Source organism: Mastigoproctus giganteus, chromosome 3, assembly GCF_048544385.1.
Source record: "Mastigoproctus giganteus isolate SK-2022 chromosome 3, ASM4854438v1, whole genome shotgun sequence".
Taxonomy (NCBI): domain Eukaryota; kingdom Metazoa; phylum Arthropoda; class Arachnida; order Uropygi; family Thelyphonidae; genus Mastigoproctus; species Mastigoproctus giganteus.
In genome coordinates this window covers 197,007,978-197,031,456 of record NC_143577.1, presented here as the reverse complement: position 1 = coordinate 197,031,456, position 23,479 = coordinate 197,007,978, and the positions used below count along the sequence as shown (strand labels likewise).

At 39.9% G+C, this 23,479-nt stretch overlaps 1 protein-coding gene across 1 annotated transcript in view; it reads right to left on the bottom strand.

Annotated features, from left to right (window-relative positions):
• Positions 1 to 16,090: 16,090 nt before the first annotated feature.
• The window catches only part of LOC150088554 (melanopsin-like), a 58,396-nt gene continuing 51,007 nt past the window's right edge, over positions 16,091 to 23,479 (bottom strand). The window contains exon 4 of the mRNA XM_090370230.1: positions 16,091 to 16,237. Within this exon, the coding sequence (XP_090226356.1) occupies positions 16,091 to 16,237 (147 nt within the window). The remainder of the gene's footprint in view (positions 16,238 to 23,479) is intronic.

The window sequence follows — 23,479 nt, the reverse complement described above, 5'->3', positions numbered from 1 at the left end:
AGCAAATAGGTTGTGAAGAGGCCGGGTTGAAACCAGCGAGGAGTTTGGGGTTGTTTATGATGGACAGAAATTTCTTTGTAATTTCGCCTTTGGTTGTGGCAGTTCATCGGTGCTGCCATACCTGCTATAAGTGCTTTTGTAGTCTGATTTTTTTCTTCTTTCTGGTTCGCAACTGTGTTTACTGTAAAACCAAGGAAGGTACAGGGTTGTTCTTTTGCAATGTCCTTTTTTATTTTTGATCAAACGTGCTCCTTTCTACCGCACATAGACCACGTGAAAATAAAGTTCTGTCGACTCCGGTGGATGATTAAACAATAATTTATGCACGTCCATAACAAGGCTGCTGGGTGCAGATATATTAAGACATGTGTTTATCCGGTCATACTTTATGGCGCCGAAGTCTGGACTTCAACTGCTACAACCCAACTTAGACGGATTTTCGCGGGTGAATTCTGGCTATTGAATTGGGCCATATCGAAATTTCGGCATCCCCCTGCACCAACAAGGACCACCCAGATGGCGGCAGCTCTCAACAGCAGACGTCTTTCTGCCATCATTCACGACAGAAGAATCGTCTTTGCCTTCAAAATGATGGTCGGCATTATTTCGGAACCAGATTTCTCGGATAACTGCGGATGGAGGATCCCGGTCCCAAGCCTTAGGGCTAATCCAACCCTTCAGGCCATTCCAAACCGGTTAAAGTTATCTGATCGGTTCCTGCCCATGCAAATGATGCAAGACATACACTCCTTGGACGGCAACCTCTACAAATTCCCAGTCGATAAGAAGAAATATAGGCAGAAAGTACTCGGTCGTCTTCCTTCTCAGGACCACGTCAGAGTTCATTAGAACCTGCTTGCGAGCACCTATCCATCACTGCCATGGATCCATCACTCCAGTGTTCAAACCTTTCTGGAGTCATAATGCTTTTTTTTTTTCTTTTTTTTTTTTCATCTTTGTTTATTTTGTTTGTGTAATTTCTTTTATGTAAACCCCTGGCTTGTAGCTGTGAAGGGAGTTGTATTCAGCAATGTGCCTTCTGTATATAATAAAGAGTTCTTCTTCAATGCTGTGAGTGATGCCGCAGCAAATAACCTCTAAGTCCAGGTGATGGCCCTGTTAATGCCTGTAGGGTGGGAGTGTTGATAGTACAGCAGGCATGGGTGATGGTTAGTGGTATTCTCCATTGAGTGACGTTCAGTGTCTATCGATTTACGGCGGTTACGGCTTTTTGAAATCAGGCTGGAGAGGCGTAAGTTATTGCTGGTAGGAAGGTTGTTTTTTAATACAGTGACAGGGTGCGATTGTTGAGCCCCTAATCTCGTCTTGTGATTCTGGCCACTAGTGCAGAGTATTTCTTAATCTTTGCTCTGATGTATGTCAGGTGGTACTTGAATGATAGTTTAGAGTCAAGTATAAGGCCAAGGTGTTTTAGTTGGTCCGCTAGTTGATGGTCTTATTTTCCAGTTTTATTTGTGGTGGCCTGCATAGGTCAAGTGTTCCTTTGAGCAAAATCGAGGACGTTTTGGTCTGTGATATCTTCAGTAGGTGAGTCTGCATCCACTTCTGAAGTATCCTCAGGGCCTGGTTCGCCTTGTCCTCCATTGGGCCCTGCTGTCTGAAGCGACCGTTAAGATTAGGTCGTCCGCGAAGGTTTGGGAGTGGACTTGGCTCAGGTCCATGGCTAGGAACTCATCAAGGACCATGTTCTACAGGAGCGAGCCGAGAACAGAGTCCTAGGGGCAGCCCCTGTGGACCGGTCGATCTAATTTCACAGAGGACAATAAGCGTCATCGCACCTCGTTTTCTGGCGTGTGGGCCCGCCGTAGTCTCACCACGACGCTCGGACACCAAATGGCGTTGAACGCCCCAGCAAAATCAATTGATATGACAAGAAAGTTTTGCTGCCAGATGAGGTTGCGGAGTTTAGTAGATTTCTTAGGGCTTCCACAGTAGATGATTGTGGTTTAAAGCCAAATTGGGTTGCCATGTCAAGTCCAGCTGTTTGGTAGTGTTGGCTAATTCTTGTGTACAGCAGTCGCTCAAACAGTTTACTTATAATCGGTAGCAGCGCGATCGATCGATACGATTTCGGCGAGTCAGGTGGCTTAGCAGGATTTTTCCAGACGAGTTTTATATTCGCTTGCTTCCATTGTCTTGGGAAGGTGCCAGAGTCAAGGCAGTGATTATACAGATTGAGTAGTAATTCTGGTGCAATTTCCGTTACCTTTTTAATAATTTCCGGCTCCATTTAGTCTGGACCAGCACATTTGTTGTTTCGTATGAGGGTTGAAGCTTGTCGGAGTTCCTCCAGGGTTAATGGCGGTTCACCTCGGTTCGTAGTGTGTGTGTGGGGGGGGTTATTTTTCCCCCTTTTTATTCTTTCGTTTTATTTCCTTTTGTCTTATTATAAATTTAACTCAGGTTTTCTTAGGTGCCCTCACCCCTACAAGACCCCACTCTTTTCCACCTGACTGCTTTGCTCTGCAAATATCAGAAGATTCTCAAGCTCTTGAGGGTAATTTCCATTGATTCCCCTTAATTAGAGACCAGGACTCTCTCGCCTAATTGCGGGAGAGCAAGCTCTTAACGAGGTAAGCAAGGCGTGTGTTGATTAGACTAACAAGAGTCAAGTGAAAACAAAACATGAAATTTATTACATATACATATGCAATTTAATAAAAGAAACATACAGTCCTAATATACAAAGTTGACTCAGAGATACCTTGCATATATCATTCTAATTACAGTTTCCATTCACTAGCTAATCTGAGTTTACCATTATATGAAAACACCTGATTCATTCTTCTTGCTCTAACTAACTCTTAACACTTATACATTCACTATACTTATTTCATTACTCCTGGATACAATTCCGTTTCTTATATTAACAATCAAATATACTACTTTCATCATTATGCTCTGTGTTCTCACCACTCTGTTACAATATGCTTGTAGACCAGTCTTAACTTTCCTAAAGTCTCTACTTGTCACTAGTCTTTCAGATAAACCAACAATCTTCATTAATAAAACATTACATCCAGAGTTTCTCATATAACTTACTTGTCTATAACTTTAAAACATATTCAGAATCTTTCTTTGAAAAGTTTACTACCCTTCCTAACACATTATATCTGTTATACAAATCTCATCTACTATTCATTCCTTAGTTTCCTTTCCATTATACACTAACCCCTTTTAACATAATAAACTCTGTTAGTATTTCTACTTTAGAGATAAATTTTCTTTCTCTTTACTTTCTAGTACTACTCCCCCTTTCATTAATTATTATACTATTTCACTAACAGCCCTTCTTGCTAACTTAGTGTACTTAATATATTGCTCACCTACTTCTATCTTTCTCTTTCCTTTCCAGGGAGGTTTCAGGCTTCCATCTTAGGCTATCTTCTATGGCTCTCTTTCATCTGCTTTCTCCTGAATCTGCTTCAGATAAATTTCCGGAACTCTTGGCTGCATGGGTCTGGCGTCCTTTCTCCTGTTTGAATCTGCAACTCTTCCTTTACTAAAGATCATTCTGATGCATCTTGCTCCAAGAAATCGTTACCTTTCCTGGCACACTTAACTGCCTTTCATAAGCCCGTTTTCTTATCATCCTTGGCCTTCTCGTTACTTCTACTCTTAACTATTTTCCCTATAACCGTCTAGGCCCCTTTTTATCACCCCCTACATTTCTGCACTGCCCGACTTACTTTATTTTTCTCTCCTCCGTCTTTTTACTCCCCCCCCCCCCAAACTCCTTCTTTCTTGTTTTTCCGAGAGAGGACTGCTCTTCATTTTTTTCTGCTCTCTCTCTTTTTGTTCCCCTGAATTCCATACCGCCCCTTTTTACTGGCCCGCCTCCGTTCGGGACTTTAACCAATCTTCCCCTTTCTATTTAAGTTTACGTTCCGTTTCAATCGCTAATATCATTTTCCCATGCTGTCCCTTTAGCGCGCGATCCAACCTCCTTTTTGAATATCTTTACTTTCTTCCCAGGCCGTGTGCCCCTTTGATGTCGACCGGCCACCCCCACAAACACTCAATTTCCATTTTCGCATCTTGCCTTCTAAAGAATACAAAACTTTCCATCACAGACAGCCAGACGCCAGCCTTAATTTGAAACCGAACATTTGAAGTGCACCGACTTCCTGTTTAGTCTGACAATGTAACCGATCAAAGGAAACGCTTCGACTAATCCGGTCTCCCGTCCTATTGTTCACTCTCGAGCAACCCATTTCACGCCTATTTGCAAATAACCCCCGCAACCTATTCCTGCTGTCTTGTTTGTTTTCGTGTGTATATTGGGAGCTGCAAGTTTATCCGTTTGCTACTAGTTATTCTCACGCTTACCCCATCCCTTCATTTAATTTTCTCCTGATTTAATCTCACCTTGCGAAAAATCCACTATCTTTATTTTATTAAATTTGTAACATTTTTTCATCTTTCAATATCACTATATCTAACGTTTTTTTTTTTAATTAATCTCTTAGTTTGCGAAAGACAACCCAGCTATCGTCATTTAAATTAACTTGTAAGATCTTATATCTTACAGTAGTATATTCATTGTTCTCAACACGGATTTGCAGTTGTCCCGTAAGGTCGGGATGGCTGGTTCCAGGAAGATAGTGTCCAGTATATTGTTTATTGATTGGTGCCATGTGGTAGTCGTGGTGCCCTGTGGCGTCCTTGTTGTTATAATGACATCCCCCCTCGGGGGAGCTTGTTTGTTGCTATCTTGCACACCACTCCCCAGGGTTGAATGTTTCCGGTTGTGCCTACAAATGTCTCCCAGGCTTTGCGCTTGCTTTAGGTTCGTGTACCTATTTCTTGCGTCTTTATAGCTTTCCCTCAGAACTGCGATCTCTGCGGCCGGCCACGAGCGTCTCGCTCTCTGAAACTGTGTGTTCGAAGGTAGGGGGGGAGGAAGTGATAGGAAACACTTTAATTGGGAAAATAGACTACATATAATCGCCTTAACGTTATTCCTAAACTTTCGCTGTCCACCTAGAATTAAATTTTGATTGTTTAATAGCTAAAATAATAATTATTTTTCTTAATTTGTATCGCCACATTTAAAATTATAATTGTCTGCTTAACTGCAGCTTTTTTACAAGTCCGTGTTTTTCCCCAGTGATTTGATTTCATTTTCTTAAGATTCAGTATACAGTATTTTGATATATTCCATATACATTTCTTGTACGTCACTTCCAAACCGATAAGTGTTAATTCAGATGCCAGTATTTTATGGTAGCTCTTAAAATAAATGACTCGCTTTGGGTTTTCCTCCAATAAAAGCCTATACTTTAAACGAAAGTTTTATATGTTCAGAAAGTTTCAGGAAAATAATCTAAGACTAACATAGTTATCTGTGGTTCTTGATTAGTAGCTTCGGGATGCGTGCTTTGGGCCTTTCTCCAATGAATGTTCTTTTTCTTTTTTGGTCCTAAGCACGTTTCATGTGGAAGATTCCTACTGCAATTCCTGAAATTTAGCTTTTCGCAGGTATAAGACTCAGACTCCTCCTCTTCTTCACAGACTTTGTATATTTATGCATGGCTCTCCCGAGAACACTTCATTTCAGTAGGTGGAATAAAGTTCTTCCCATGAATAATGAAATGTAAATTAGCAATTTAAATTGCTTTACTGAGACTATATTTTATTTTGTTTATTTAATTAGCTACTGTTTGCAAAGTAAATTATATCCTTCTTGATATAGTATTAAATATTATGAAAAGTTAGCCTTTAGAGACGTTTTGTATTGCTGTAGTGGGAAATACTGTATTTTATTCAATTACTCCAGGTGGAAATTATTTTATATATTTTTCAGAGAAAAGTGGTATTCAAGTTAAAACCGTTAAAACCTTCACTGAAATTAAACAAATTCAAAAATTCAAAGTTTCTTTATATAGAAAAATAAAATAAATAAAATGTGGGCATTTAAAAAATAGTTCGTTCATTAACTTTTGGAATTCTACATTACCTTCCTGTTCACCTCGTTTATGCTTTCAGTTCTTTTACACACTTCGAGAAAATTCTGCAGAATTTTAATAAAGTGAAATTTCTTAGGTTTTTTTTTTTTTTTTCATTCTTTTCTTGCTCTGGAAGTCTGTAATGTTTTTTTAGGTTGTGATTTCAGCCACACAACACATTTTCTTGACGGGGTGGGGTGGGGGGGAGTGATAAGAAACACTTTAATTTGGCAATCAAACTACTTATAAAGTTAGTCTTTTTTGAAGAGGCTTTTTTTTTATGAAAATTACTACTTTTGTTGAGCATAACAGTCATGAATTTCATTAGATTTAGCCAGTACATTTTTATTTTATTTATTTATTCTTTTTTTATTGTGAAACGTTCATCACTGTGTTTCTAAAGCATACGTCATCTTATTAGAAAGCCACATGATGTCCCCGTTTATCGTTTCTAATTTCTGGTGTTTGCATTTTTGTTCGCTACTAGTTGACATGCGCCCAGGTCAGTATTCGTTGCTCGACTGTAAGCTTTTAAGAACTATGGTGCTTTTTCTTTTTAGAGAACAATTTCGGTTATTGCAGTTCTGACTTTCATACTTCCCTTTGAACACAAGCACCTGTGGATTTTAATTTGCAAGAAGCCAAGCTTTCAAGAGTTAATTGTAAGTTCATTGTCTTCTATTTAAAATGTCTAAGTTAAACGTATGATTAGTATTTGGTGCTTTAAGCCTATTAAATTCTATTTTTAAGCCTATTACCGATACTCCAGAAAAACGTTGAATGGAACTGTCGAATTATACCAATTACGCACAGTAAGTATACAGCCACTACCCTACTTACATAATACTCGACTTACTTAAGGAAATTCGACCTTACGTAAGTTTTTGACCGGTGCAAACATAAAAATCATGGAAACGTATTTTGCATCCCGTAGGAATAGATGGAGGTACATGTATCGTGAAAATATCGTAATATGAACCCAATAACACGGTTTTTTTTTTTTTTTTTTTTTTTGTTAATTCTTTCCAAGACCTCCGAAGATGAAATTTTCGCTATATAACTAAGCTATTTATCATTCTAAAATGTTATTTTTATAATGGAAATTGTACTACCCTTTCATCGTTATCATATGTTCCGTTATAAGAATCAATTTTGAACGCCTTTGTGATATTTTTCTAAAACACATTTCTGGAGGTCGTGACTATAAAACAATATTTGCACTTTCCGGTTTATTGGGCTTTCCTGTTAGCGCAATCTATTATAAACGGGTAGTAAACTGGATCTTATTGCATTTGCGATAATCCCGATAACTGGAATTCTGTGGGTTTTTACGTTACGGTATTATTATTAATATCATTTCATTTCTACATCAGTGGGCACCCCTGGAACAGCCTGGTTCGGCTAGAAGGGTGTACATTATGCAAATTCCAGTTGAATACATTCATTGGAATTTGCAAGAGATCAAAATAGATTGCAGATACATAACAAAGTAAAAATCAATACATAAAATAAATAAATAACAAACAATAAAAAACACATTGATGAAACCAGGAAAGCCTTTGCAGGGAATTCTTTTCATATAGCGCTTATTGTTCGTGTTTATAGAGTTCTTTCACTATGTCCTGTCTATAGCGCTTCGAACTGCAGAAAGATGAGGCATCAATTCCCAGGGAGTTATACATTCCGAACGTATTGGCCGGGAACACTGACCTAAGGTATTGCACATTTTGCAGACAAGATTGTAGACTAAGTGTTGAACTGCACCGGGTTCTTTGTGAGGTCCGAGGGTTTGCAGAAACTTCCCAGATCAGATATCAGGCGAATCCATTTGGCCGGATAGAAATTGTGCCAAGGTGTGTAGATTCCTCTCTTTGACTATGGTTTCCCAGGGTTTCATGCCCAGGTTTGTATAGAGCACACTCCTAGAGATGGTGAAAGGGTAGCCCATCTTCCTGTTTAGCCATCTCAAGAGTCAATATTCAACCCCCAGAAATCTCTTCAGTTGAGTAGAGGAAGCTCCTGACCAGAGTACCGAAGCGTAGAGCGGTACGGGTATTAAATTTCTTCGGACGTATTCCAGGAGGAACTCTCTAGGTCTAAGACCAACCAACTCTTGCCGGATTGCCCAGTACGCCGCAAGCGTTTTTGGCCTGGCCATCTTGAGGTGGTCTTTGAAAGTAAGCCCATCATCCCACTTCAACTCCAAATCCTTGTGAGAGTGAACCTTTGTAATGGTGGTCCCATTTATTGTGAGTGTAATTTTATTAATAGTTCTTTTTGTGAAAGTCATCTGAGCTGCTTTTTGAGGATTCAGTTTAAGTCCCAGACGTCCTAGATAATCCTGGAGCTCGAACAGTACTATCTGATTTTCATAGGCGACTGCCTCAGCTTTTGCTGGATCATCGGATGTGACCAGCATCTTAAGATCATCAGCGTATGAAATGTAGTTTGGGTGCTTCGCAAGGAAGGACTAGTGCTGCGGCAAAAAACCATGATAAGAGAACTCCCTCTTGTGGGATGCCGACAGGGATCGTGGTGGTCATCTCCAATCTGTGATCATATTTAATAAATATTTGCCTGTTGATGAGTAGTTGATGGAGGATAGCAAGAAGATTACCTTCGATTCTGAAATAATGCTTCAGAATTTTAACTAGCTCCGTTGTGCTGAGTGTGTCGAAAGCGGCTTGTATGTCTAGGAATAAGATTTCAAGTTTGTTTCTTTGAGTTAACGGCTTTTTATAATGCCTAGCTGGTCATTAATAGATTTGAAAGCGTAGACCTCCTAGAAACAGTATGAAGATGCTGTGGACGCCCATTGAAGCAGGGATCGACTAAGGTGGACTGTATCGTTTTTTCAAACACTTTTAGTAGTCCACAGGTAATAGAGATTCCTCTGTAGTCCCTGGATCTTTTGGTTTATTAAGTTTTTAGCACTGGTAAAGCATGGTAGAAATTCCATATTGTCGGTGTGATACCAGTCTTGAGGATGTGGTTGAAGAGGTGATGTAACAGGTCAATCGCATAGAAACTGCATATTTTGAGAATAAAGAGGAGGAAATCTGTCGGGACCAACCGTAGATTTATTGGAAAGGCTGTTTATTGCTTTCATAATCATTTCCCTTGATACCTTAACATGCGCAAGCTCGATCCTGGCCTTATCTGTGATGGCCGCTACAGAGAGGGGCGGATGTTTTTTTCTGGTCAGAGTGGAAGGTTGCCTGTGTTCAGTTTTATCGTATCTTCATCCATTTCCACCTGACGACCACGTGTGGAAACGATACGCTTGGAATGCCTAAGTATTCTCTGTATATATTATCGTGTATGTATATATATATATATATATATACGATGTGCCTTTTTCCGAACACGCAGGAAATTCGCTCTTTGTTTGTTGTAAGCGATTTGATCTAGCATGGAGCCAGACTTTTTCCAGGTTCTGTAGACTTTATGCTTTAGATTAAAAGCCTCTTTTGTTTCGGAGTTGAACCACCACTTAGTGTTTGAGGAGATTTTAATTGTCTTCGACCCACCAATGAGAGTAATGTCTCAATTCGTTAGAAATGGCATTTTCCTCTTCCACTGGTTTGGAGCAAAGATTATTCCAATTAAATGCTTTAAGTTCAGTGAGGATAACATTTGGCCTGACTAGGTTGGTTGAAAACGTAGTTACTGTTTGTATCGGGTCCGTTGGTTTGGTCGCAGCGACTGAGGTTGCAGGTGCCTGTGCAATTTCAAACCTATTGGTCGGTGGTCCGACACGAATTTGGAGTTATAGCGAATAATTTGTATTTGTTCCAAATTGTGGTAAACGCTGTCCAGGACTTTATTTCCTCTGGTCGGTGGTGTATTCAGTGGGATGAGCCCCCAGGTCCGCATGGTATCTTCCATGTCTTGCCTTGCATCCTTGTACCTTGGCAGAGGCAGGTTGAAATCCCCTAAAACGGTTGTTTGGATATTGGTGCATAGATGAGCAGACATCCATGAGATAAGATCCTCTCTGATTGATGAGGTGTGTCCTGGTGTCCAAGGCAGATTTGGATCCTTTTTTCATTTTTGTTGAAAATTCAATGATTGCTTCATTTGATGTTTTACTGCTGTAGACATGTATCTGTCTGAAAGAGGTCTTGTAGAAGATGGCAACACCACCTCCTCTCTTATCCTTTCTGGAGTTTGCAATATATTGATAATGAGTGGACGAGAGGAGCAATCTAAGTTGTTTTCCTTCATCAACCCATGTTTCCGAGATGCAAATGAAATCAATGTCTTCCTGGAGGAGCAAAATTTGTAAGGTATGTAGCTTGTTAGCAAGGCTCCTAAAATTTTGTAGAAAAAATGTTACTGCCGTTTGGGTTACATCCATTTGCATCTTGTCAATTTATTGCCATTGGTGTACACTAGGGGCCTTGTGGTTCGTATATTTTTTTTTGTTTCGATGAATGGCTTAATTAAGACACCTGTCGGCCATAATGATGGGTTGAGCACCTCGTGCAGATGTGCCCGAGGGCAAGACAGAACAAACGAGGAATATGATGGGTATTTTGTTTTATGGCTCTAACATCTACCTTTATGCCAAGCTCTATGTCCAGGTAGCTTTTTATAGCAGTGGCCTGGATAGTAGGCGCCAACCTAGTAATGAATAAATTGGCCCGTGAAGTCACTGCAGTGATGTAAGTTTCAGAAAGTTGTCTGAGCCGGAGAGTTTCCCTGGACGTTTCCGTGTGTTGAGTACGCTTAATAGTTGAATTAAGGGCGTCCGTTCCGTCTGGATCTGGCATGGTGCATCTGGTAGACCTGTCCACATTTGTTCTAGCAACTGCTGTATGAATGACTTGTGCATAAGATCTGGTGGGTCCCTTGGCGTCAATCCGGGGTTTATGTACTGCTCGCTTGGCAGGGGAAGAGAGGGCTGAGTTAGGGTCTCTACAGTGACAACCGAAGGCTCGTCCACGTTCTGTTGAAGGGGTAGTTTTTAAAGGGGAGTGGGTAATTGGTCTCCCTGTGAATGCGTGTTGCGGGAGAGGGGAGACCGAGGTGCCTGATTGGGTGGCATCTCGTCACTGTGATTTTGCTGGTTCTCTATAGGTTGGTTAGTGGGATACGTTGGACCTGCTCATGCCAGACAACTTGACAACAGAGTTGACAACTGTGCGCTTCTCTTCGCATCAGCTTTGCATTTGTATAACTTAATAAGTTCCTGTGACGATAGGATGTTGGTAATGACCGAGGCATCACCCAGTTTGGAGATCTCTGTTAGGTTAACTAGGTCCGTGACCAGAAATGTCAGATCTTTAATTTGTTTTCTGAGCAGAAGTAGCTCATCTCTAATTTCCGTGTTCTGAATTTTTGAGTCGATAATTTTCTCTCAGAAGTTTTGCCAGATTCCTTTTCCTCGGTTTCACCATATCTTCAAGATTGTGCCCTTGAGGAGACCTACTAAAGTTGTGAGGAGGAGGATCCTGGTAGGTAATTTCTTGTGTGGGATGAACGTTTGATACGAGAGGGAGGGTGGTTGGGACAGTTTTCAGCTCTTCCCTAACAACAGGAGTTTTGAGGTAGCATGTCTGACTAGCTGGCTTCATTCCCGTTCCTTGTTCTGTAGAGAGAAGCTGAGGCTTGCCTATAATCATTCTTTCACATGACTCTTTATCCGAATCGATATCATCCTGTGCGATAGCTTGTTCACTGGAAATGCCCGGTTGGGTGGAGGGGTTTCTTTCTGATGCTTCCATTATTATGGCGTTGTGTAGGGCTGTTCTTCTCAGACCCAACAGAGTGCCTACCACTCTTAGACCGTTCAGCGGCAGGTGAATTGCGTTGGCAGGCTATTTTCGGAATCTCAAGCTCTCCGAGTGTTTTCTGACCTGATCGTGTGGCCTAATACATAGCGTCATTGTTGCTGGTTAGCACCTCACACGGAATTTCATTCTCATTGACAGCTACATGGTCCTCCGAGTTGCATAGGATAGCAGGCCTGAGACTACTGTTTCTTCGTTGGCTCTTGACGGGGACGTCGACTTGTCTGTTTTCGTGGAATTATTAGGTTCAGTTACCTTTCTCTTCAATTTCGACCTTTTTATTTAATGGTAGTTTCTGATTTACGGGTGTTTTGCACCCGTAAATCAGAAAGTACCCGGTTGGTATAGGTAGGATTTTCGCTTGGCAGTTGTCAATTTCGAAAGATTATTGACACATGTGGACATGTGTTTTTGTAAAGGGCGGCTCCTAGAACGTGAGTTCAACTCCGCCTCGTATCTCTGTGAAGAACAGTATCACTACAAATGGGCCAGATGTGTGTGACGTCGGTTTGTGTGTATTGTGTGTGTGTGTGTTCTGTTGTTCTGTTCTGGCCTCTTAGCTACCCAGAAGCATCAGTCACCTGGATAGATGATTCTGGGTACTCGTCCACGCCACGGGAAGGTGGGCCAGTCTCAATGGAGCACGTACTGTCTCGATACGAGACTCTGAACCACCTGATGTTGCAGGCGCCTCCGTAACCAGGTGGGAAGGAGCAGCAGTGCGTAGCACACGCTTCTTGATTAGACCGGGGTTCGAACCCGTCACCACCAAATACGGAGGATGCGGAAAAGTCAAGGGAATGGCTACCGCATATCCCGGAGCAATATGGCCTTAGTTGCTAATGCTCCTAAAAACCAAATAACAAACAAACAAACAACCACCTGATGTTGCCAAAAGGTGGGCCAGATTTCTCTGGGGGGGGCCCACTCCAGAGAGGGGAAAAAATTAATAAAATAAAAATTAAATAAACTAAAAACAGAAACAAAATGTATTTCCCGTGGTACAAAAAAAATAAATTAATTAATTTAAAAAAAATAAATAAAATAATAATAATAAACAAATAATTATGATAATTCCCCGTGGTGAAAAAGAAAATATATTAAATAAATAAATAAAATAATGATAAAAAATAATTAAAAAAATAAAAATATATAAAAAAATAATAATAAAATAAATAATTAAATAAAATAAGAAAAATAAAGTAAATTCCCTGTGATGAAAAAAAAGGGAGCTGTCTGGCACCAATGATAGTCCACATCCCAGTTGTCAGAACAGAGCACGAGTAAAAAAAAAAAAAAAAACAATGAAGCTAAGTAAATGAAAAAATAAATAATAATAATTACAGAATAATTAAATAATTTTAATTGACACAGCACGCCCCGAAGCTAAGTGAGCAGATGACGCATTGTATCGTAAGCGACGCAAGCTTTTGACATTGGCTGCAAGTGCATAGGCCGCCGTAGCCTAGTGGTCAGGCGCGCGAGTGCATAAGTACACGTGTCTTGCGTGACCGGGGGGTTCAAGCCCGTGACTGCTTAATACGGTGCTGTTTCTTGTATTCTGTCTATCTTGTTAACTCCTCTGACTGTTTGGTCGTCCCGGAGTATAAACAGAAAATTTATTTATTTATATACCGTGGGAAATGCCTTTCTTCTAAGTAGGACCAGGCATATTTAAACTCCGCCAAGTTATACTGTAGTGGTATTAGAACATCTTTCTTTCCATGATTTTAGAACTTAAGCTCAGAATGCGAGTTTTCAATACAATTCGCCACAATGACAATTAGAAGATTTCCTTGAGATTTCAGGCCTTTAGGCAGTGGGGTAGAGACCACTTGGGAATTGACCGCACTGACTGATTAAGGGATTTAATCCAGTAAATTTTGTGACGACCTTGATCTCGGGCGGTTCTACATAAACGTAAGCCGTATTCAGGAAGTGTTTCACTGTAGATATGTATTATAAACTACAGAAAAATGACCATAAAGGTTTACCTGTCAGAGATAGTTGTACGATAGCTCCATCAATGGGTTGCTGACACTACAAGGAATCTTCTGGTATTAGATTCATCTTGGTGCACTGTTTTTGGCACTAAAAGCGGAGCAACCAAATGCGTGGCCGCACACGAACTTCGTGATATGAGTTCCCCTTCACTGAAATCTTCAATCATATAAAAAACATAAATTTTCAGAATCTTCTCTTCATTCCTATTTACTTAGTACAAAGGTGAAGGGAAATGGACCAACGGAAAGTGCAAGTGCTGGCAGTGTTAGGAAACGAAATTATATTGATTTAGAAATGAAGATGATTAAGAAGTACGAAGCAGGACAAAGTTTGTCATCTGTTGCACGGAATTAGGTCTCGCTGCTTCAACAGTGAATACTATTTTTAGGGACAATGCGCATATAAAAGAACATGTTAAAGGATCAACAGTGATCACAAAACAGCGTTCAGATTCTATATCGAAGATGGAAAACTTAATGATATGGATGGAAAATCAGATCCAGAAGCAAGTGCCCCTGAGTCCAATGGCCATTCAAGCAAAAGCAAGAAGTATTTATGAAAATACTAAGGATAAGTACGGCAAGCCCCGAGGCAAGTTAGTGGCAAGCAACGGGTGGTTTTATGGGTTCAAGCATCGCGCTATGAATTCAGCGAAGTTTGTAGTTTCAATTCATGACTTCGATGATTTATACAAGAGCTTATCGCCGTCCTCCGCACACCGGGGTGGGGAAGACCTGGATTAGAGTCCTGTCGATGAAGAGAGACATTTTTACGGGCCTTTTTCACAACGTGATCGAGTTAGTCGGTCTCAGGCGAGGGTAGCATGGTGTTTTCCCTCTCAGAAACTCGGGTTGATATTTGCTTGGTCATAATTGACGGAGTACCTTTTCCGAAAGATTCAGGAGTGGAGGAGAGGAGAGGCTAACGTTGGATGAGAGTAAGGACTTCGGCCTTTGGATGGAATTAACGTATAGATATTCCAAAATGGAAGAAAAAGAAATGTAAATTGACAATAGAAAGTTCGGTGATTCCTTGTAAAATGTTGCGTGCCTTGAGATTACTATATCAGTATCTACGCGAGAACGTGGCTGAGTTAGTCGGCATTGGTGAGGGTTTCATTTTTTTTCCTTAGTCCACGAAACAGGCACAGCAATCATGGAATACGCGTAATTTACAGACACTATATCTTCTTCTTCTAGCCACATAGTTCCCTGAGGAGGTGTTGTGGCCACCAACAAATTCCTCCAACCGCATCGATCATGTGCTATATGAGCGGCATCGCAAAATGTCACGCCCAAAAGTTTACGATTCCATCCGTCCACCTAGCTGCAGGTCTTACTTTAACAGCAGTTTTGGAGTTAGTTTTGTGATGGTCTCTGTGGCATCAGATAATGCGGTGGTATGCCATTGCTTATCACATGACCGATTTTGAAAGGGACCGGCTTTAATCATAGGAAGAGTCATCATGCATCCCACAAGATGCTCTTGAAGAGGAAAGGTGGCTACAGCAGAGCCCGCTTAATGCAGAAGGCTGATTACAACTGGTTTTCGCCTGGTGTATATATAAACGGATATGTATTATTCATTAGATTCGCACAAGCAGTTATTATATCTTCAGTCAATGGAATTTATTCATAAAGTGGCGCTGTTATCGCTCTTCTTCCTTCTTCGATGTCTAATTAATGTCCAATATACTGACACCTAATAACCTTAGTTGCCTTGGAACATATTCCAAACAAACTTATTCGAGACAGGAGTGTTCAACTGTGAACAGAGGTGTTTAAACCACTTTTTACTGACAGTATTTTTCATTTGAATGCACTGTAATGTGCATTCAAATTTTATAATTAATTTTATAAAATTATTTTCATTCTTCTATAAAAAAAAAAAATTTTACGCATAATATCTATAAACAAAGGTGTGCAGGGAAAATACCTATACATTTTAATTTAGGGCGTAAAATGCAATAGTTTTAAGAAGGGCCGATGTTGGTGCTTGAATAATTCTCCATAGAGAAACTTATGTCCATCTTTTATATTCTTGTTTACATTTTGTTAGAAAGAAGAGTTTTTTTGCTTCAAAAATTTACTTTTAATTCATTTACTTGGCTTTGTTAATCAGATAAGTTCGTCTGAATTAATTTTTTTAATTGATTGGACTAATAATTTAAAGAAAAATCTCAATATTTAACTCGGTTGAACAGCTTCTTTGTTTCATTTTTGCTGATAATTTTAAATGGAATGTGGTGTAACTCAAGTCCGATTGGACACTTTGTAGCATATGCATCTTTTAGCAAGAGATGCATATGGACTTGAAGTTTTCTTAATCTTCGTTCTGGTAACTATCTGCAAATGACGTCTCTCTGATTGTTTCTGCAAACGTGGTCTGGCCGTACGTAGGAAGGCTAATCCCTTCTGTGTGACGTCTGAATATCGGAAAATTAATTTTTTCCATCAGAGCATCCCGTATCTACAAGAAAAAACAAATTTACATTTACCAAATGTAAATAATTAGAATATAATAATAATTTATTTCTTAACACACACGACATATGTATATATTTTACTAATTTCTATAAACCACTTGATGTCAGTGCTTAGGCCATAAGAACGTTCGGAGAAATGCGTTATAGATTTGTATCAAATTGAACTATGTGGAGAAAATAATCGGAGCACATTCAATAATCTTCATTGTCAACAACCAAGAATCTATTCAAACTTGACAAAATGCATAATGATGAACATTGTAAAATCATTATTTCGATGTTATAAGTTTATTAGCCATTTTCAAGTGTGATCCAACATCATTAACTATTATTTAGTTTAATCTGGTGTTCAAACAAGCAGCAAACAATGTTATTAGAGTTAAAATAACGATTATCATACGTAAAACAGACCGAACATAATAGACCAGATGAAAATAGAAACGTTCATTGAAATCGACCCTCTCCCATTGCAGTAGTGCATATTCGCTTCATCTCATAATACATTTGAAAATTATTAAGCAATATCGTTTTAGCGCACCGGCCTCCGTAGCCGAGGGGTCAGGACCGAGGAGTGCAGTAGCACACACTCTGAGTAGAGGGGGTTCAAACCAATGACTGTTGTCAGGGGCTTTATACGGTCGATCTGCCAATCCGCAATGGACCAGCGTGGAAGATTATGGTCTAAGAGGCTTCCATCCTTCAGTGGATTGATAATATGGCTGCAGTTTATCTTTTTTTTTTATATATCGTTTTAACGCAGTGAATCAACAATCTTTAAAAAAAAACTCTGTAAGCAGGGACACTGGAAAAAATCGCAGTGGGCCGATGGTCTAGGGGCCGGATCTATATAAAATTGCATTAGTATGTAACTTAAAATGGTTCACTTGTGGATATTTGCTTAATCAGTGTTATGTTCCCAATCCACCCCTGCCTGTATGTAATATTTTCGTGGAACTCAAAAATGTTCTTCCATTCCTCTGGTTCTCTGTTTTCTTGCACAAAGAGATAAAAAAAAAAAAAAACGACAAAAAACAACTATTTATTATTTTTTTTATAACTTTAACTATTATTATACTATGCAATACTGCACTGCTCGACAAAATTAACAGAACACGTAGAAAACGGTATAACTCGTGCAGCTTGCGACGAAGGGAGACAAAATTTGGTATGGTGGTGTACCATAGAATAACGATGAAATGAGGAGACAGCGAGAAATTTCGGACAGGTATAAGGGACATTTATAGGTGTTCTATAAGAATTACCAAAAAGGTCGCATTACAGAATTCGATATAAGGTGCTCTAAAAGATGGTCATGTGACAGCGGTGAATCATGCCCGATATAAGGGCCTCTATAAGATTCTGTGGCAATAAATCCCATTCTTCCACCAGCGCAGACCTTAGATTACCGATTGACTAAGGAGTTGCCTCTCGGCGTGCATAGCGACGTCCAAGGGTGTTCACACATGTTCCATCGAATTTCAGTCTGGCGATCGTGCTAGTAGTTGTTGGATATGTTCAGTTTCAAGATATTCCTCCACCAGTTGAGCTCTATATGCAGTGGCGTTGTCGTGCATGTAAAAAAAATCTGGAGAAACCGCACACCTAAAAAGTTGCACATATGGTTCGAAGATCTGTTCTTGGTGCCTCTGCGCAGTTACGGTACCCCTATCAAAAACATGAAGAGTGGTGCGACCGTTGATCATTATTCCGCTCCACACGAGAACGCGCCATCGTAAGTTTCTCGTTTTCTGATGTTGGAGGAATGGTACCGCATAAATCGTTCTCTCCAGATGAAATAACGTCTAGAATCTGTTTGTACGCTAAAACGGGATTAAACAGCGAACATAACTGTACACCATTTTTCAGGGCTCCAAGTCACATGTTCATGGCACCAGTTTCAACGAGCTCTGCAGTGGTTTGGATTAATGGAATACAGACCACCGCATAGATTCCACTTAAATTGAGCCTTCTTAACACAGTCCGGTTGGAAATGTTTTCACCTGTGACCGCACCAACCTGAAGAGATAGTTGATGACAGGACATTGTAGGGTTTTGTATTGCTGTTAGAGCCAGATAGCGGTCTGTTTTGGTTGACGTAATCCTTGGGCAGGCAGCTCTTTTTGTAATGGTTCCTTTCTAGTTGAAACTGCTTCCATAAAGTGTCAAGTATTTGATGTCTAACGGCGTCACTGGTTTTCCCCGTCTGCTTGTATGCATTGTAGGTGTAGCACAGAAGTCTGTGAAAGTCAGAAATTTACAAAAAGTATATGGGCAGTGTCCTGTTGTGTAATGTCATGGTATGCTGTATCTCTGACCATTTAGCCGTTAGCCCCCTTACCTTGTGGGACCCCCCGTTGCCCACAATTTCCCCGTGGAGGCAGGTCAGGGTACCCAGTAGATTTATATTCAGCACTCTGGCAGGCCCTGCCACCTAGTTTCTGGAGATTTCAGTGGCTAGGACCTTAAAAAAAAAAAAAAAATGCGTGGGACATTGCTTTACCGGAACTTATTTTGTTATTTGGTTTTTTTTTTTTAGGAGCATTAGCAACTAAGGCCATATTGCTCCGGGGGGGATATGCGGTGGTCATTCCCTGACCTTTCCGCATGCTCCATATTTGGTGGTCATGGGCTCGAACCCCGGTCGAATCAAGAAGCGTGTGCTACGCACTGCTGCTCCTGCCCAACCTGGCTACGGAAGCGCCTTTACTTTACTGAAACTACGCCGAAAAGGTTAAAAGATTGATTTGAATTGTGATATCGAGTTAAATTTGGACTGAGGGCTGACGTACACAGTTGCTAAAGTTAGTGGGTAGGAAGGTTGAATGGAGGGGATAGGCAGAAGTATGGGGACAAGGTCAAGGTGTGTTTGTTTCAATTGCGGTCTACAGGGTTTCCCCTATATGCTGCTGTAGCATCTGAAAAGGTGAAGGCCGGCAAGTGTAGGTGTGTAAGTATGTGCCTTGTTATGTTGAGTGCCGGCACTGGCGCCTTTGCAGCCAGGGGGGAAGGGAACACCTGGTCCCCTGACTCTCAACCTTGGCTACGAGGAGGCGCGCCAGGATCCACTTTCTAGCTGAGACTCTTACTGGGACTATCAGGCAAGCGTGGGAGCCCCAAGGTGTTTAGGGAAAGGAAGTGGGGGACAAGAATTGAAGTATGGGGATTGAAATGGATGGGGCGGTTGGATAGAAGATAAGGGGAAGAGATAGACCTTCCATGAAATAGAAGAGAAAAGTTTACAATAGTGTATAGAGTAAAAAAAACAATTTTTTAAAAATAATAATAAATAAAATAAAATTAAGAAAAAATAAAAATAATAATAATAATAAAATTTAAAAAAATAAATAAAAATAAAAAATAATAAATAGAAAAAAATAAGAAATAAAATAAAAATATAATAACAAAAAAAAAAGTACTTAATACAAAAAAAAAGTACTTAGTACTTTATACAGTGTTTACTATTTGCTAAGTGAGTACGATCACCACTCCTGGGGGACTTAATCAGAAAACCAAAACTATAAATAACACTTCATTACATTAATTAACATCATTTAAAAAGCATTGCTATTAGGCCACACAGTTGTGAGTCCTGTATAATGACTGGACATTTGTCCAGTCATTATACAGGACTCACAACCACTTTGCCTCTTAATAACTTTTTTTTTTTTTGCTGATGCCATGCTTATCTGATCCGACACTACCAGATTTCAGTATTAAACTCAGAAGGCAAATGGCAAGGTGTACAAACATAGGTAGTACCTTGTCAGCGTTTTACAATTCAATTTCATATTTACAACATGCATAGCCAACTTTTCCTCTGTACACAAAACCGCTATCAATATCCTTCTTCACAAGTCACATCATGACAGGCACCACACTCAGCTCAAGAACCATTAACACAACCAACAGACAACCTCTCTGTTAATTCTACTAAATCCAGTTTTATATTTTTAACAAATAATCTACAAAACAAAACATCGTTACCATCGTGGAACCAACATATTTACTTAAGAAAAGAAAACTAAGGACTTATTTACAGAAAACATATTTAATGGGCAAAAAACATGATAGTTCTTGTCCTTGAACACAAACTCTGGATTACTTGGCGTTACTCTGTACAGATCAACTCCAATTAGTCTCTTCCTATGTGCAAACAACTTATCTGCAAACTTACAAAAAGCTAGGAAATTTTCTTTGTCATTGACAAAACATGGTAGGTCATCTTCATTGTACACTTCTGTAAGAAGCTGTAGATTATTTCTTAAGTCTATATAGAGATAGCAGCATAAATATTAAATGCTCCATGGTCTCAGGAGCACCATACTTGCATAATGGAGAGGCAGCCAACCCCAGAGTGAACAGTTTGGAGTTCAAGCTGCCATTCCCTGTTAGAAGAAAAGGTACATTCAGACCTGGCAAAACCAGGCCAACCGTTGCTTGGTAAATTCTGATATGTTAGGAAGATAACTAAAAGTAACTCTACCGACTTCTGAATTGGACCAAGTTAATTGCCAACTATTAACAAACTCTTCTAATTCTACAATTATCATCCTTAGTTGGTATGTCTAAATTAATTGAATAATTGCTCACACTTGCAGGCAGAGCTTTCCGACGATAGTATTGTAAGTAGTGGTACATAACTTCATATTGAATAGGAAGTTTTCCACTCAATACTTTGGAGTGCCATTGTCGACACTGTTCTGCAATTTCTTGTGATTTCAAGAAGAAAGAAACGTTGTGCTTGAGTCAAATACTTCAAGACTAAACGATTATTAACACGATAACCCCATGCACCTGCAGCATAGCAAATTATTGGGATAAAAATACACTCGTAGTATAACTTTAAAGTTGGGGGTTTAATTCCCCGGACACTTTTAGTTATTTTAATGATTTTTACCAGTTAAGACTTTTATTTTGTTCAGCACATTTTTTTGCGTGGGCTACAAAACTAAATCTATCGTCCATCGTTATTCCAAGATTTATACGTTCTTACAATTTTAATGGATTGATTATTAATTTTTACATGGGGGGGGGGGTCTATTCAGGTTCAAATAACCTTTCAAAAGCATTTGTTTAGTTTTGTCAATAGAAATCTGTAGTTTGTGCACACTACACCGACCATCAAGGTCTCCCAAGATTTCGTTCGCACGTTTTCAAGTTCCCTACGAGACTCTCCAAAAACCAATACGGTCAAGTCGTCTGCATATGCCGCCTTCAAAATTTTGTCGCACTGTGCTCCGAGCCACCCATCAAGAACCACATTCCAGCTGACCGGTCCTAGGACTGATCCCCGAGTAACAGCACGAGTAACCGAACAGACACCAGAATAGACCACAAGGCTACGACCATGGAAATAATCAGAAACTAGACGATAAAGGGGAGCAGACACCTCGGCCTCCCCGAACCTCGCAAAGACACTTTGCCACCATAAGGTGTCAAAGGCCCCTTTGAAGTCCACAAAGAGACCGAGGACATACTTGGAATCCGCATTTGGGACTGGATCCATTACAAACTTTATAGCATCAACAGTTGAAAAACAGCCTTTTGTAAAGCCAAATTGAGTGTTTACTTGTAAATTTTTAGCTTTATAATATTTCATAAATCTAGTTACAATAACCTTTTCTAAAACCTTGCCCAGCACTGGTAATAATACGATAGGGGGAAGGAACATTGAGCGGTTTGTTAGGATTTTTGACCAGAGTTTTAAGATTGGCTTGCTTCCAGGAAGTTGGAAAAAGCCCATCAGCCAAACAGGAATTAAGAAGATTAACAATTAGTTGTGGTTTGATTGTCCAGATTCTTTTTAATACTGCAATTTCAAGTAAATCTAAGCCTGGACATATGTTATCCTTGAAAGAATCAATAGCTGTGCCAATTTCAAGATTAGTAAACGGATCCTCATCAGTTAATCCAGAATACATAAAGTGCTCCATCCTTAAATTTGTTTGTTCCGTACTCTCTCGTACACAAATGTCTTGGCAAATAATGCCATCCAATATCGCATTCATCGACTCTGTCCAAGAAAGAGTCTCTTGCCCATCAGCCAAAATATAAGAAACTATCTCACCAGGGTGCAATTTCTCCGCTACAATTTTGTAAACAACTCCCCACGGTTCATCCTTTTAGTGTCGATTTAACCAGTTGTTTCCAAGCATTCTTCTTTTCTCTATAAATTTGATTAAAGTAGGTCCGCCTAGCCAGCTTGTAAAGGTCACCCAGACGGTCCACCTCAACCATTGCCCTATTATTATTTCTCTTGACACGCTGGTAATTACGCCGAGCAGTTTTCAGTTCATTTCTCAGATTTGTGAGATCCGGAGACCACCAGGGCACATGATTCTGTTTTCTCTTTTTCTTTGTAAAAGAGGCATCACAGACCAACCTTATTAGGTCATTTACGGCTTCTACCTGTTCCATTGCCGGCAGTTGCCCAATCCTCTCGATGTTATCATCCGTGGCTTCTACACACAGCCTGTTTTCCAAAGTTTCCCAGTTTTCACCCTGAGTCCTGTACCTTGGAAAATTGTATGAGTTCCTTCTTGCTGTACAGCCTGATTCCATAACAACTTAAAACGTTATTATGGTCACTTGCTGACCATGTTTATGGTCAATTATAGGATTATGGTCACTTGCTGACCATGTAGTTCTAACTTGCCAGTTTCTTATGTTTTGTCCAAATGTAGAGTTGGTCACCGTGATATCTATGAAGGATTGACAAGATGCTGAAACAAAAGTAGTGGGTGCCCCACAGTGTTCCAAAGATGTAAGTTCTTAGTTAGGATTAACTCCTCTAATAACTCGCCTTTTTATCTATAAAGGGACTGGTCCATAATGTAGATGCAGCATTTGCATCCATAGACATAATAACTCTTCTACCCGCCAATCTGTGGAGAATCTCCTCTACATAATTTAGGTAAGGTTCGATCTGTTGATATTGTTGAGAGCATTGAAAATACAATGAAACAAAATACACCTGCCCAAATGTACCCTCCAGACAGGCACAAGCAGAATGTGTGGAGCACAAGCTTGTTATCTTAGTGGCAATTATACCTGGATCAACTATAACCAGGGCTGCCCAAACCCTGGCCACGGCGTTCCTGCCACTTCCAGTAGTTTCAGTATTAGATTGTACAATTTTTGATGATAATGGTAATCCCCTTACAACTCCTTTATATGAATACACTTCCTGAAGGGCTAAGATTTGGATATCATGGTCAGAGATTATT